This window comes from Palaemon carinicauda, chromosome 32 (genome assembly GCF_036898095.1).
Source record: "Palaemon carinicauda isolate YSFRI2023 chromosome 32, ASM3689809v2, whole genome shotgun sequence".
NCBI lineage: Eukaryota > Metazoa > Arthropoda > Malacostraca > Decapoda > Palaemonidae > Palaemon > Palaemon carinicauda.
In genome coordinates this window covers 4,657,560-4,673,370 of record NC_090756.1, presented here as the reverse complement: position 1 = coordinate 4,673,370, position 15,811 = coordinate 4,657,560, and the positions used below count along the sequence as shown (strand labels likewise).

Here is a 15,811-nt window from a genome sequence, read left to right as displayed (position 1 = left end):
GCGTCACTGAAGATGCTCCATGAAGGGTAGGGTCGTATCTAAGTCCCTGACATCATGGGTTCTAGGGCGATGCGACGGAGAAGGGTCAGGATTCAAGGCAGGGTGTAGCACCCTGCGAATCCAGGCCGAGATGGTACTCCTGGAGACCCTTCTCCTCGTTACTCAGGATCCACGAACTAGACTTGGACCTGGAGACGACCTGCAGCTGTTCTCCGAAGACACCAGGTCGGACTCCCTACCGGCAAGGTAGGAGATGGCCTGAGTCATCTGCTATAGGACGGAGACCCGAGCCCTGGAAAGAGTCGAAGCGGGTCCGGCACTCTCAGATTCTGAGTCTCGGCAACAAACCTCAGGGACGAACCTGAAGTTGTCTGCCCCTAACCCCCTGAATGGGCGAAGTCGTAAGAGAGACCATGTGACTCGCTTGGCTGAAGACAGGCTAGCAGGAACACTGTCTACCCAGAAAGGTGGTGGTCTGGGGACTCGTAGTGGTTCGTCAGGGGGTGTCTCTTTAGAGACTCAAGGACTCGAACCACGTTCCAAGGAGGAGGTCTCACCTTCGACTGAGGGCAGGAGAGGACAAGGCTTCGCATGCGAAGGAAGAGTTCCAGCGGGGGAGAAATGTTTGTCCCTAGAGTCAGGAGGCAAGCCTTAAGGCTGGGGGATAGCCTTTCACAGTCGAAACTGAAAGGCACACTTATCCCGCAATCCCACTAGGGGCTCCGCTATGCTGGAAGCGGCAACGTGTGGAGGGATGCCCTCTCCCCGACACCGGTTACAGAAACTCACCCAATCGCCTAGGAGATTACTTGCGGAAGACTTGCGCAGGTGTCCAGGCCTCCTTTTCGCCACTTGTTGCGAAAATCCTCTCTCTTTGAGGAGGTGCTGGATAGACCCCCGGCGGGAAGAGGAGTAAGCTACGGAGGCAACACATCGATGGTGTCCCACCGTTGCTGGAAGGCCTCCTACCAGAGGGCCTTGAGATCCGTGACCGGGGAGCAGTACAGCGGGAGCTTGCAGCTCAGTGCTGTAGCGGACCGGTCCACCGAGGGAACCCCACCAAAGCAGGACTTGTAGGCTACTTGAGGATCCAAAGACCACTCGGAATGTGGTGTTCGTGACACACTGCTCAGATGGTCGGCGAGCCCATTCCTTTGCCTGGAATCAAGCGAGCTGCCAAGGAGACCGAGGGAGACTCGGACCATCCCGGTATCTCAACCGCAGGATGGGATGGTAGTACTGAAAAGTACCTCCTTGTCTGGGCCAGAAAACCATCACTGTGGTGTTGTTGATCCTCATAACCACAGAGTAGTCCGCCAGGCTAGGTGGAGCTACTGAAGAGCCAGAAACACAGTTTCCGTCTCTAGTAGGACTAGAGAAGGTTCTTCCTGGTTCTGAGCCCCGGCCTGAGGACCCGTGGATCAGAACATGGCCCCCCCCCCCTTTCCTTTGACGCGTCCGAAAACAGCATCAAGTCAGGGGAAGGACGAGAAGGACCACTCCCTCTTGTAGGCCCTCGTCAGCTTCCCACCCCTATGGGTTCGTCTGTACCGGTTGTCCCCTAGGGGCCTCGGCATCTGGGGAGACGCGCCCCCGACTCCCCCGCGCCCTGAGTCACCACTGAAGAGAACTCAACCTGGGGCGACTGTGGAAACCAGACGGGCCAGGAAGGGGAGACGAAACAACCTTGGGTAGGAGGGTCTTCTTGTGTGAGGAAAGGTCTCGCGACCTTCCTCTGCCTTGGTACCCTGACGTCTGAAGGGAAGGCTACGGGAGATAGGTGCCTAAGACCAGGCTCGGTATACCAGACTCTGAGAGGGCTGCGGGGAGGACTCCTCGAGGACCACCATGATCTTTAGAACTTGGAAAAGTCCGTGGAGCTTGTCCCGATGACGAAGAAGGGAAGCCTTCGAGACTGCCAGGATCGGCCAGCCACCCAGGAATGGAGTGGCTGGATGCCGATGCTGAGCGCCCGTGAAGAGATCCGAGAGGAAGTATCGGAGAACTGTTGAGGTGCCGTGGAGAGGCCGAAGCACAGCCCTTTGAACTGGTATACCCGCCTTCCAGGCGGACTCCAAAGTACTTCCTTGAAGATGGGTGAACCAGGACCGGAAGTACGAGACCTACCGGACCAGTGTACCCATGAAGACTTTTGGTCTCACAGCAAAGCAGACCGAGTCTGCTGTCGCTATGCTGGACAGAGACTGTTTGACAACCCTGTACAGAGTCGAGGAGGGAAGGAGGCGACTACGGAGGCCTCGAAACCCGTTGGCCACCTCTTGGAGGGGGTGCCTCTTCGACCTGGACTGGACTTCCGCCCGGAGGACCCGTCCCCTCACCGATCCCTACCCAGGGAGAAGGGAGGGGCTCGAAACCAACCGGGACTGTTGAAGGAGACAACCCCGGAGAGCTGGCCCTTGGCCTAGTCTCTGGCGCTCTCCATTCCCTAAGACCAGGGCAAGCTGCACTGGCGTAAGGGAGCCCTTGGGTGAGTAGAACTCGGTCCAGAACCAAATCCTTCCCTTACTGGAGAGGAATCTCTGAATCTGGGATCCCCTTGAGGTTTTCTCCTGAGGGCCAGAACCCGCCAGAACGCAAGTTCTGACCCCTGGAGCTCATCCTCCTGATGGACTGGCAGCAAGGTCTCCCATTCCCGGCGGCTCTTCCTGGGAGACTCGTAGACATGCCCCAAGGGTCCAACTGGATCCTGTTGGATCCTTGCGGAAGACAGGACCTCAGGATCCCTCCTAGGAGGGAAACAGGACCCCAGCGATGAAGGATGTAAAGCTTCGCCCCCTCAGCACGATAGGACCCTCAGGAAGAGGCGGAGATTCTCCCTATGGAGTGAAAGGGGAGAGGACCGGGTCTTCCGACCCTCCTGGGGATGGGCAAAGCTCATCCGCGGGGGAAGGGAGATGGAGACTGAGGAGGGCTCATCGCCTGCGTAAGGACTCGCGAAGGGACAGGATAGTCCTTGGGGAAGATACCATGCCAGAGATTCCTCTCACCCCTTTCAGGGGGAGAGGAAGCTGCCACTGATTAGTGACCCCAGTCAGAGGCACAGGCTCATTGCCTGTTCGAGCGCTCTGACTACTGCATCCCACCAGGGATGCCGACCAATCCTCGCACTGACAGGGAGTCCCTCTGGAGGAAAGAGGATCGTTCAATCCCCTGGGGGAGATGACACATGAGGGTTCGCCCGTAGAGAAACTATAGTGAAGAGAGAAGACACCTGTGACCTGACCGGAAACCTCCCCCCCTCCGGAGAGGGCGCTACTCTGTGCTGCGGGGAAGGGAAACGCGGAGATGGCCTGACTGCCATAAGCCCTGATGTAAACAGGGCGTGGCCGAGTCGGAGAACGGTGCGCCGATCACGCTGACGATCGCGCGAAAAGCACAAATCTGGGTAACGCGTGAATAAAGCATGCGTAGCAGATAACCGCGCCCGAATGCCCGCGAACCTGCGAGAGCGTGGGCGTATAGGCGACCGCGTGAACGATCCCCGCGTCTCAGCGCGTATGAAAATTGCTGGCGCTTGCGTGTGAAAGATCGTGGGCGAGGGAAATCATCCCACGCGTGAACGATCTCGGCGAAAAAAAAATCGCCGGTGCTAGCGCCGACGGCGATTGCATGTGGGGAACCATCCCACACGCGGAAGAATACCGCAGAAGAAATGCTGACGATCTTCGGTGCATACGAGAGTACGAAGATCGTTGGCCCTAGCGCGAAAAAAACCGTAGGAGACAGTGGGCGGGGACCCATAGTGCCCGCATGTGACAGATCTCCAACTATTTAGGGTGATCGTCGGCGATTCGCGCGAGCCCGCACGATCTCTGACGCTCCCGCGTAAGCGACGATCGTCGGAGCTCGCGCGCGAGAGAAGATAGTCGGCGATCATGAGCGGGAACCTCGGTGCCCACGCGCGGACGATCTACGACGATCGCAAGCCGGAAAACCGCGTGCGGACGATCCGTGCGATGATTGCGTGAGCCTCAATGGTCGCACGCAGGAAACTATCCCGCGAACTGAACGATCTTCGGCGCTCACGCCTACCGTGAAGATCGTCGGCTCTCGCGCGCCTAGCGCCAAATCCGAAGATCGGCGGCGAACGGCCGTAGGCGATCGCGTGCGGAGAACCGCGCGCGGGAACCATCCCACGCACAGAACGATCATAGGAGCCTAAGCGTACTAAGAAGATCGTCGGCGTTTCCGCTTAGCGCCAGAACCGAAGATCGCCGGCTAACAGCCGTTGATGATCGCGTGCGGAAAACCGCGCGCGGGAAACCATCCCGCGCACAGAACGATTCTCGGAGCTTACGCACACTAAGAAGATTGTCAGCGCTTGCACGCCTAGCGCTGGATCTGAAGATCGCCGGCTAACGACCGTTGCCGGGATGACGATCGCGAGTGAAAGGGCCTGAAGGTCGCGCGCGGGAAACTATCCCGCGCGTGGGCGATCATCAACGCTTACGCATTAGCGCGAACAGAAGATAGTCGGCTAACGACCCTCGACGATCGCGAGATTGCGCGCAGGAAACCATCCCGCGCGCGGGCGATCATCAACGCTTAGGCGTTAGCGCGAACAGAAGATCATCGGCTAACGATCGTCGACGATCGCGAGATAGCGTGCAGGAAACCATCCCGCGCGCGGGCTTGTGCGTTAGCGCGAACAGAAGGTCGTCGGCTAACGATCGCGAGATCGCGCACAGGAAACCATCCCGCACGTGGACGATCATCAACGCTTACGCGTTAGCGCAAACACAAGATCGTCGGCTAAACCATTGATGACCGTGAGGTCGCGGGCGGGAAATAATCCCGCACGCGGGCGATCATCAACGCTTACGCGTTAGCACGAGCAGAAGATCGTCGGCTAACCGTCGACGATCGCGAGATCGCGTGCGGGAAACCATCCCGCGCGCGGGCGATCATAAACGTTTATACGTCAGCGCGCATCAGGGGATCGTCGGCTAACTCGAAGATCAGGAACTGGGATATGTCCCTAAAAGGGAGGGCATCCCCTGAAGAGGACCCGGAGGTCTACTTCAGTGCCGACGATCAACTGAGGTACTGCTAAATACTCCGAGGAGTGGTCTCTGTAAGGTACCTTTCTCGCGAACGGGAGAGGTGTCCTTCGTAGAAGAGACTTAGAGACACCCTAGGCTGAAACGCTGGTGAGCGCCAGTGCGCTAACATCGGTAACCCCAACGATGTGCGCAAAATGCGCAGGGAACGTTGGCAGCAGCCTAACTGAATACTGGAACGGGGTGTCTCTGAGGGCAGATTCAGGAACAGCAGGAACAGCAGTCGAGCGCAAGCGCGTAAGGGAACGTTGGCGCGCAGGTGATACCTGTCACTTAAGGGACTTACTCAAGGCGTGAGACGGTCTCTCCTGCCCCGAAGGGAGGAGCCCATTAGATAACGGGGGCGTGGGCGGCCAAGGCGCGTCTGCAATCAGGAACGGATACAGCAGGCAACAGGTACACTGAGGAGTAGTTGCAAGACCCCGAAGGATCAACGCAACGAGAAACCGAAGTTTCTCCGTCACTAATCACCGAAGTGTAGAAGTGACTAAAGTTACGAGAGCCCGAGGGAACTGCGTAACTAAGCTCCGAGACCCCGAAGGGTCAGGGAAAAAAGGAAACCGAAGTTTCCCTGTCACTAAACACCGAAAGTGTTAGTGACTGAACAGCAAGCTGTTGTAAACAGGAACAATCCTCCGAAGAGGAGTCTCTATGAGTGGCCTCTCTCGCGAACGAGAGAGGTGAGCACTTCGTAGAAGAGACTGTCGATGGAGCCCCGAAAGGCCCTGAGATCAGCAGGCATAACAGGAACAATCCTCCGAAGAGGAGTCTCTGTGAGTGTCCTCTCACGCGAACGGGAGGGGACACTTCGTAGAAGAGACAAAAGGAGCCCTTAGTGAGGCCTCCCTCGCGAACGAGAGAGAGGGCCAGACTGAACCTGCAGCTGCTCAGCCCCTTGAGCGTAGCCACAGAAATGACCGCTCAGCCCCAAGAGCATAGTCGCTAATACCATGGTCTAGCCTTGCAACCGCTCAGCCCCTTGAGCGAGTCACAAGGGCGGCCGCTCAGCCCCTAGAGCATAACTGCCTAAAGACCAAGGAAGTAAAAAAGGAAGTTAATTAACTACCCTGGAGGCAAACCTCCTTATCATTCTAGGATGCAATGAAGAGCTGGCAGTAGTCATGGGGGAACTTCTAAGTGAAAGAAATGCCCTGACGAACGCCTTGAGACGGCGGAGAAGCCGACTCCCCAGGATAACAGGACAGCTCTGCTTCGAAGGCACACAATAGGCACGAAGAAACAGCATCGCAAACTGGAAAATAAAACAAAATAATTATTTAACAGAAATTCCCCCGGGTGAAACTCTGAAGAGAAACCCTGAGGGAAAAAATATAAGAACAAAAGAAGGTATGCGCTCCCCCTCCCCCACCCGGCATGCCCAGATGAGGGGGGGGGGGGGGGGACGAAGTTAACAAACAGAATTATAACATTATAATTATGCAACTGACTTTGAATGTTCCAAGGATCACCGACCCCCGAAGGGACGTGAGCCCTGAACTGGAAAGTTAAAACATAATTATGTTCACAAAAATAATTGAGACAAATAAACAAAACAGTGACTCGGACTGAGAAGCTATCGTAGGCGTAGTACGGAGTAAGAGGTGAACGACCTCAAGAGAAGGGCCGGACTCCACGAAAGGCAAACATGGTGGCCTAGAAGTGCAAGGCCGTGATCACGGAAAGATCGTGGTGGCCTAAGCCGGCGAACTCTAGCAGACGTACACAATACACACCGCACAACACCGAAAGCAAAGGAAACTTACATTTTCTATACACAAAAATATATATAAACATCAGTAATGTTTAAATATATCCAGTATAAGAAAAGGAAAGTTAAAAGACAATAATGGCCGTCAAGAGAGCATAGGAGCGGAAACCTCCGATCACTATGCGAGCCAAAAGTAAAGTGGAGTATTCTCCGGTGTGTGTGAGGGGGAGGGGTAGCTAGCTACCCCTCCCTACCCCCCCGCTAGCTGGCGGTGGGGTAGGAAACCCTCATTAAAACTTTATGGCTCGTCATCGGCTGTCGCCAAAGTAATTACCCCATGTAAATAGCGTGGTTTGTATTCAGTAATGGAACAAATATATATATATATATATATATATATATATATATATATATATATATATATATATATATATATATATATATATATATATATATATATATATATATATATATATATATATATATATATATATATATATATATATATATATATATATAGTTTTACCCCACATTAATATGACTCAGAATTTTTATTGAAACAATGTTTTACTTACCAATCAGCTGTCATCCATGAAACTCTTCCCAGATATGCTTTGTTGTTCTGTGAAGAAAAAAACAACTAGTTATTATTCCCTGAATTATGGAACATAACATAGTAGGCAAAGTTAAGGCGGTATGGACATTTTCCCCACCTCAATATCCCCCTAGGACAATTTCCCTACCAGCTAAGTACACAGGTGGACAGTTTCCCCACCCTGTATATTATAAGCACAATACACATTATTAAACAAAAAGGGAAACTTACCCATCCATTTTCAAGCAAAATAACCAGTTTATCATATCCCAAGGGGGGAAATATGAGCCTATACTATAAAGGGCAGGAAAATTAGCAAATAGAGAAACAATCAGTTTCTCCTACTGCAACCCCCAAAGCCAGATCTGTGACCTGGAAACTACTAAGTTAGGTTAGGTGGGTTTGTTAAGTTCTGTGGCCTTTTACAAATGGAGAAATAATCAGTTTCTCCTATTGTGACCTGGGAAGGGGGTCCAGGGGGGCCTTGGACCCTAGCTAGGTCCATGACCTGGGAAGGTTTATGATATGGGAAGGGGGATCCAGAGGACTTACCCCTCTGGCTAGGTCTGTGAACTGGGAACTACTAAGTTAGTTTAGGTAGGTTTGTTAGGTTTTGTGGCCTTTAACCAATCTTGAAAGTGTTAAATAATCATGTTTTGGATTTGCAATGCATGCAGTGTAATTTAGTTATCAACAAAATGCCTACTTTTTATTTCCTGGGGTGTATGTACAATAGCGGCCACCTGTATGTATTATTATGTCAAACTTAGAATATGGCAGTTTAAGAGGGGGTCGCAGGGGGGCGTTTGTCCACCATTAAGTAAGTAGGTAAGGACACGGCTTATAGGTTAGGTTAAGGGGGAAAGTTTATGTTAGTTGATGTCCATTGTTAATCAATGCGCGAGGAACTGCCCGCCGATATAAAAATCTAACTATTTCTTTACATGGCTTATAACATAATGGTGGGGAAAACGTCCTGGAAGGAATGGGGATTGCTGGCCCAGGTGAGGTCATAACAGTTTAGGTTACGGGTCCTGAGTATGTTTAGGAATACACGGTACACCGAGACTATACAGCCAACCAAGATTTCTGCGATACTTTGGATCTACATAAGACGGCCGCACTTACAATCTCAAGTAATTCATGTGTTGGATGGTGGGAGAGAGAGAGAGTACCTTAGTACAGACGTGTAAGCTTCTTGGTCTGAAAGTCACGGTGACAACTTACTTGAATATATCACCACATACTCTCATCAAAATCACTATTAGTATCTTAACAGATTAACCATCGAACTTACAATAATCATGAGCTTCGTGAAGTAAACTTCGATGACAATACTCCGCTGAGGATTTGTCAACTTAGCAAGAGTCGACTACCTGCGACCTTCGAAGTTAACGAAAACAACAAACATTGGGATTCGTTTAGTTTTTCTAAATTTCAATTCATTTTTATCTCTCTCTTACATTATTTGTCGATATAAAGATTATAAATGGCGAAACATTTTATTCTTGTTTTATGATAATTCTTATATACATTAAAATCATTTTCGTTATATGATACATAAATTTTGACTCCAAACTCATTATATAAGAAACGTTTCTAGTGTCGTTCAAATGAGTTCGCAAATGATACGAGAACAAGCGATTAATAACTTACTGGTCATATGAAAGGGCCAAATTATTATTATTATTATTATTATTATTATTATTATTATTATTATTATTATTATTTGCAACGCTACAACCCTAGTTGGAAAAGCAGGATGCTATAAGCCAAGGGGCTCCAACAGGGAAATAGCCAAGCGAGGAAAGGAAACGAGGAAAAATAAAATATTTCAAAAACAGTAACAACATTAAGATATACTGTAAAATAAACTATAAAACAAGCGGATGAAACATAAGATAGAATAGTGTACCCAAGTGTAACCTCAAGCAAGAGAATTCTACCCCAATAGGCTACAGTGGAAGGCCATGGTACAGACGCTATGGCACTACCCAAGACTAGAGAACAATGGTTGGATTCTGGAGTGATCTTCTCCCTGAACAGCTGCTTACCATAGCTTAAGAGTCTCTTATACCCTTGCCAACAGGAAAGTGGCCACTGAACAATTACATTGCAGTAGTTAACCCCTTGGATGAAGAAGAATTTTTTGGTAATCTCAGCGTTGCCAGATGTAATGATATATACAATTAAGAAGGAAAAAGCAATTTGCAAATCTTATCTGGAGTAAATATATTACCCATATTGTCGGGAATTTCGAACTGATCACTCGAAATTCCCGCCATTTAACTCCACCTACGTTACGTCAAATTGGAGGGAGGGTTGAGAGAACTCGCGGGCGAATGAATGTGGTTTAAGACGAGACTGTTTTAGAAACTAGAGAGCAACCGCCTGGTAGGGGAGGCGCTGAGGCTAAAGAAATCGAGCATTTGTAATTTATGACTCAGAAATTTAATGTCATTTTATTGTAACATGATGAAAATATCCTATCTAGAAATTTAGGTTCAGAAAAACCGCGGGAACAAGGTGACGTCGGGGGGTGCAGAGCTCAGCTCTGCCTCTTTTGTCCGACGTCCTCAGCAAAGATAAGTCATTATTTTAATTGTTCTCTCCTCTCTACCTCGTGTACCAGGTTGGTTGTAGTATAAGTTTGTGTGCAAGACGTTTAGTTTTTATATCGCAGTTTAACGTAGAGATCCTTGTGATTGGGGATCTGAATCCTTAGTTAAATAAGAATATGGATAATTGGTGTGTGATTCGTTGTGCATTGAATTCGGATTGGCACTATTTTCAGTTTGTTAATGAGTCCGGTGTGGACTTTGTAATGTGTTACATTACAAAGAGTCAGCCTTGTTTTTCGTTAAGTCTTGTGAATGCTTAAGGATGTTTGTCTTGTATTAGAGTTTATTTTTGTAATAAAATTGTAAACTTTATAGCTGTATTTTAGTTATCTCCTGAAGGGTTTTGGGGAGTGTTGCCTCTTCAAGGACTTGCGATCCGCCCAGTACATCGGGCAGATTTAATAAACTGGTGAAATTCGCAACATTTGGTCCTTCGAACCGGATCGCAAGTGCTTCCCAGAGCCGGACAGGACTAAATTAAAATATGAGCTTTTGAGAGAGAGAGAGAGAGAGAGAGAGAGAGAGAGAGAGACGAACAATTAAGGTCCTCTTCGTCCCGATGTGCGATCGGCCACGTGGGTCAGTTTTTTGAGTCCCTTCCTAACGTAAAATTACTTTTCTTTCCTTGCTTTGCCAACCCCCCCCCCAAACGTAAAGTAAAGTTAATTAAGATGGCGGTGGCCACGATCGTGCACATCGAGGCGTCGATGGGCCTAATAAACGACTTACTTAGCGAAACGCAAAGAGCGCTATTAGAGACCTATTCTGAGTCCGTTTACCAGAATTTGGTAACAGAGTTGCAGGTAGAGGTCCGACAGCTAAGAGAGCTATACAAAAGCCAGTGTGTGAAACTAGAGTCTAGTATTGAAGCCCGAATCAGGCACACGTTAGGTGAAGCTACACGCGCTTCTACCCTACTGTATAATAGGATAGACAAAATGAAAAGCACTTCAACGGGGAATGTTGCCCTCCCCAGGTTGAAGCCGCTGCCTCTCCCCACGTTTGAAGGGGAAGTGCAAGAGTACGCATCGTACCGTGAGCTCTTCACGATCCACGGGGATCGAAGAGCGTATTTAGACGAAGTGTCTAAATTTACTTATTTATTGGGGACGTTGGGCAAAGAGCCACTTAGAATCATCAAATCTCTAAGTGTAACCGCCGCGAACTATAGTGTAGCATTACATCTTTTAGATAAGCAATATGGCAACGTGCACCAGACACTCGTGATTCTGCACCGCAAATTAGCCAACATCTTTGTGCCGTCACTAAACCCAGTAGAACTCAAAAGGTTCCGTTTTGAGTTGACCATCATAATTGAACAAATCAAAATACTGAGTACCAATGACATAGGCCAGGGCATGGTCATGAGCCTCATTAATCAAAAATTGTCAGAGGGAAAGCTCTACCGCAAAGTGGTCGAGCATTTGAGAAAATGTGACAATACGTTGGACGAGTTTTTTGAGGCAATAGACTTTATTGTGAGAATGCTAGAAGACGATGCGTTGCAGAGAGGCGACAGTCTTGAGAGTGACAAAAGACCAGACAGTAGTGTAAGACCGAAAACCCATCCCATCCACAATAATTCCTGCCCATTTTGTAGCGAACGGCACCCGCCTCACGGATGTCCCCAAGTGACTGACGTAGCTGCCAGACGTCGCATTTTGCTGAAAAGGGGTTTTTGTTTTAATTGTACGAAATCAGGTCATCGTAGCGATAAATGTCCCATTTCAAATTCCTGTAGGAACTGTAATGCTAAGCACAACACTGCAATTTGCGATGCGGGTAGACCGCAATCGATCCCTAGTCATAGTAATAGTCAAACAACGACGTCCCGCCCCGTAGTGAATGCGACGCCTCAGCAGCCCGAAACTTCCCCCCGACCACCCCAGACTAAAGTAGAGGCTAAACCATGCACAAGAGCAAAGATCGCGCAGAGGTCTGATGTGGACCTCCCATTCACTATCTTGCCAACAGCCATGGCAGGTATCCAACTAAGGCAAGGTAGTAAGCGAGTCCGCCTATTCCTCGACTCAGGAAGCCAGAGGAGCTTCATCTCAGCAAAAATTGCCCGTCAATTAGGCCTACCGGTGGTAGGACGAGTATCCTTAAATATAGCTCCGTTTGGTTCTGAGGAAATAAGCGGACAATACGATGTAGTAAGTTGCAGGGTTGAAATGGGGAAAAGAATCGTGCGCATGAAGCTAGTAGCACATGAGAGCGTAGACGTCCCGATACATAACGCTGGTTATGGTAAAGTCAGACAGCATCTGTTGACCAAGGGAGTCACGTTAGCCGATCCAGCCAACAAGTCAGATGTGTTGAAGAATGTCCACGTGTTAGTAGGGGCTGACTACTTTAGTTATTTTGTAATAGGCGTGGAGAGAGTGGATGGGATCAATCTCTTCCTGACGCATGATGGCATGTCGCCATATGGGAAGGTGCCGCAGTGGCTACTGCAAGGGGAGAGGATTGAGCAGGTGAGAACGTTGAGAGTGTGCAGAATCACGAACGAGCCATATCTGTGTGATGTAGACGAGTGGTGGCGTTTAGACCGTGTTGGCATCGCCCCATCTGAGCAATACACTGTTCGCGAGGCCGAGGCCATGCGAAAGGTATCGCAAAGCGTTGTGAAAAAACCTGAGGGATATCAGGTTAGCCTACCATTCGGGTCGGATGCTAGGCCAGAAACAAATTATCGTAACGCTGTGGCGCAGTTAGAGTCGTTGCAGACCAAATTCAGAAAGGATAGGAAATATTTTGAACAATATCAGGGAGTGATAGACAAATATATCGAAGCAGGTTTTATATCTGAGGTGAAAGATCCCATAGTGGAAGGTTATTACATGCCACACTTTGGGGTTAGGAAGGACAGCCGTACCACCCCCCTTAGAATCGTGTTCAATGCCTCGGCAAGGTCAAAGGGTTGTAAGTCATTGAATGAATGTCTCTTACCTGGGCCCAATTTGGTAGAGGTAGCATATAGTTTAATCATAAGTGTTATGTATGTGAACGCACCCGCCTTAATGTAATAGAAGAACGCAACCGATTCTGCACACTCCATAGCCACGCGCCATTGTAATCATCATCATCATCATATACCAAAGGCACTTCCCCCAATTTTGGGGGGTAGCCGACAACAACAAGAAACAAAACAAAAAGGGGACCTCTACTCTCTACGTTCCTCCAGCCTAACCAGGGACTCAGCCGAGTTCAGCTGGTACTGCTAGGGTGCCACAGCCCAACCTCCCACATTTCCACCACAGATGAAGCTTCATACTGCTGAGTCCCCTACTGCTGCCACCTCCGCGGTCATCTAAGGCACCGGAGGAAGCAGCAGGGCCTACCGGAACTGCGTCACAATCGCTCGCCATTCATTCCTATTTCTAGCACGCTCTCTTGCCTCTCTCACATCTATCCTCCTATCACCCAGAGCTTTCTTCACACCATCCATCCATTCAATAAATAGTATGTACAAGTTAATCTACACTTGTTGGGGTTTATCCGTAACCTAAAGATGTAACATGGTGTCAGGTGATAAGATAAGGACCCAAGATTCAAGAAAACTACAGAAAAGTGAAGGACAAAGCAGAGAAACCAAGATATAAAGCTTCCAAAGTTGAGCGATCCCGGCAGAGACGAAATACGGACTGATGATGTCGCCGAAACAAGATGGCCATCCATGTATACAATAACGAACTGAGAAATTTGCCAAGGTTTTTGTAGTGGGTAAGCAAAGACAGTGACAGTTACTTTAGTCCAGCCTACATTGTTGTTTAAAATAGCCGTGTAATGCTGAAGAAATTTGACATTTTCAAGTAAAAAAACACGATTTTTGCCGGCCGTTTTCGACCTGGTTAAAGTTACAGGAGTGCCCCAGGTCCTGTCAGTGTAACTGTTATTATAAGGCCGTGTAGGATCAAAGAAAGTTGACAATTTTTTTTTTCACGTAAATCCGCCGATGTTTTAAGAGTAACTGCCGAAGTTTTAAGAGAAACTTTGCCAATGTTTTTGAAAATTTTGCCAATGATTGTGTAAGTTTTTACTGGCATATAACGGGCTGGTGCTCCCCAGCAAAGTTGTAATACACCAGTGGCTCTGCGTATATTAAGCTGATTTCTGAGGATCTTCCAGACAGCTCTACTAGACTATAATGACATAGCCAGTGTCCACTACAGTGCCAGTGTCTACTACAGTGATAGTCACACACCCTACCCAAAGTGACCTGGAGCCTATAACAGTCTACTGATAGTGCTGGTGTTTTGACAATTTTTCTAGTGTGAATTTCTGGTTAATTAACATTTTGTTCTAGTATTTTTATAGTAACCATGGCGACCGGGTTCCAGCCTCCAAAGAGCTTCAATCCACCACAGGGCAGCAACCATGTCCAAGCCTGGCAGGACTGGAAGGAACAGTTTGACCTGTACCTCATCGCAGCGGAAAAGACGGCTGCGACCGACCCGGTCAAGATCGGTATGCTGAAGTAGGCCATGGGTCCTGAGTGGATTAAGGTAGCAAAAAATTTTACTTTTACTGAAGCTGGAGATGACCAGAAATATGACATAGTCATTCAAAAATTCGATGAGTATTTCCAGCCAAAAAAGTTATTAAAGGCATATGTAACCAGATTCCACCAAAGGGTCCAGGGTTCTACAGAATCCTTAAATGACTACATAGCAGCCGTTCGCGAGCTTGCCTCGCAGTGTGAATTCGGTGCTACAGTTGAATCTCAAGTGTGCATTCAAATAAGTAATGGGGTCAGGGACAAAAAGTTGAAAGAAAAACTGTGGGAAGATGATTTATCATTAAATGACATTATCAAAAAATGTAACCAGTATGACCAGTTGCAGGAGACAAGGCGCATAACCGGCGAGGCTCAGGTCAACGCAGCAGCGTTTGGACGAGGAGGCGGTAGGAGCCGTGGTCGACGAGGCCGCCAGGGACGCAGTCAGAGCTATGCGCCGTCTCAAGGTCGAGGTCAAGCCCACCAAGGTCAAAGTCGAGGTCAAGCCTACCAAGGTCAAATTCAAGGTCGAGGTAGAGGTAATTTACAAGGCAGTGGTCGAGGTAATTTTAGTAACAGTAACTGTGGTAATTGTGGTCGTGGTCATCCACCGCGCCAATGCCCTGCCTTTGGTCAGACTTGTAATGCGTGTGGCAGAAAAAATCACTTTGCAAGATGTTGTAGATCAAACAGTGTTAGGTATGCAGATGAGCATCCACAAGATATGCAAATAAACTATGAGCAGTTTAGTGATGCTTTTAATACATTGAATGTTGGTTCAGCTGTTTACGCTAGTAATTCAGTATACATGTCGCACCCTGAATTTTTAGTCGATTTGCAGGTGCAAGGTTGTCAAACTATAAGGTTCCGTATTGATACAGCAGCAGCTACTTCTATTTTGGGTCATAGGGCTTATAATAGTTTAAGTGTGAAACCCCGCTGAAGCGTGGTGGTCTTCCTGTAAAAGGTTTGTTTGGTAAACCAGAATGTCCAGAGGGAATTGTTTCACTACCAGTTAAGTACAAAGATGTTTTGTATAATATTGAGTGTCAGGTGTACAACGAAGATGTTCCTAATTTGTTATCTGTAGCAGACTCTGTACGTATGAACCTGGTGAAACGCATTTTTAATGTTAATACTACTAATCTTTTGCTGCAGTATTCTGATGTCTTTAATGGTACAGGTAAAATCCCAGGTGATTACAGTCTCCAGATTGCCCCTGATGCCCAGCCTGTAGCCCTCAATGCCCGCCCCATACCCGCAGCACTAAGAGAACCTACAGAGACTAAACTCGACGAGCTCGAG

At 48.5% G+C, this 15,811-nt stretch overlaps 1 protein-coding gene across 1 annotated transcript; it reads left to right on the top strand.

The window, feature by feature from the left end:
* The first annotated feature begins 14,492 nt into the window (after window positions 1-14,492).
* On the top strand, window positions 14,493-15,449 carry LOC137625446 (uncharacterized). The gene has a single exon (XM_068356355.1). The coding sequence runs from the start codon at window positions 14,493-14,495 to the stop codon at window positions 15,447-15,449; it is 957 nt and encodes a 318-aa protein (XP_068212456.1).
* Window positions 15,450-15,811: the final 362 nt, after the last annotated feature.

What these genes read in the sequence shown, in the direction of transcription:
- LOC137625446 (XM_068356355.1), top strand. Translation starts at nt 14,493, where the DNA reads ATGGGTCCTGAGTGGATTAAGGTAGCAAAAAATTTTACTTTTACTGAA.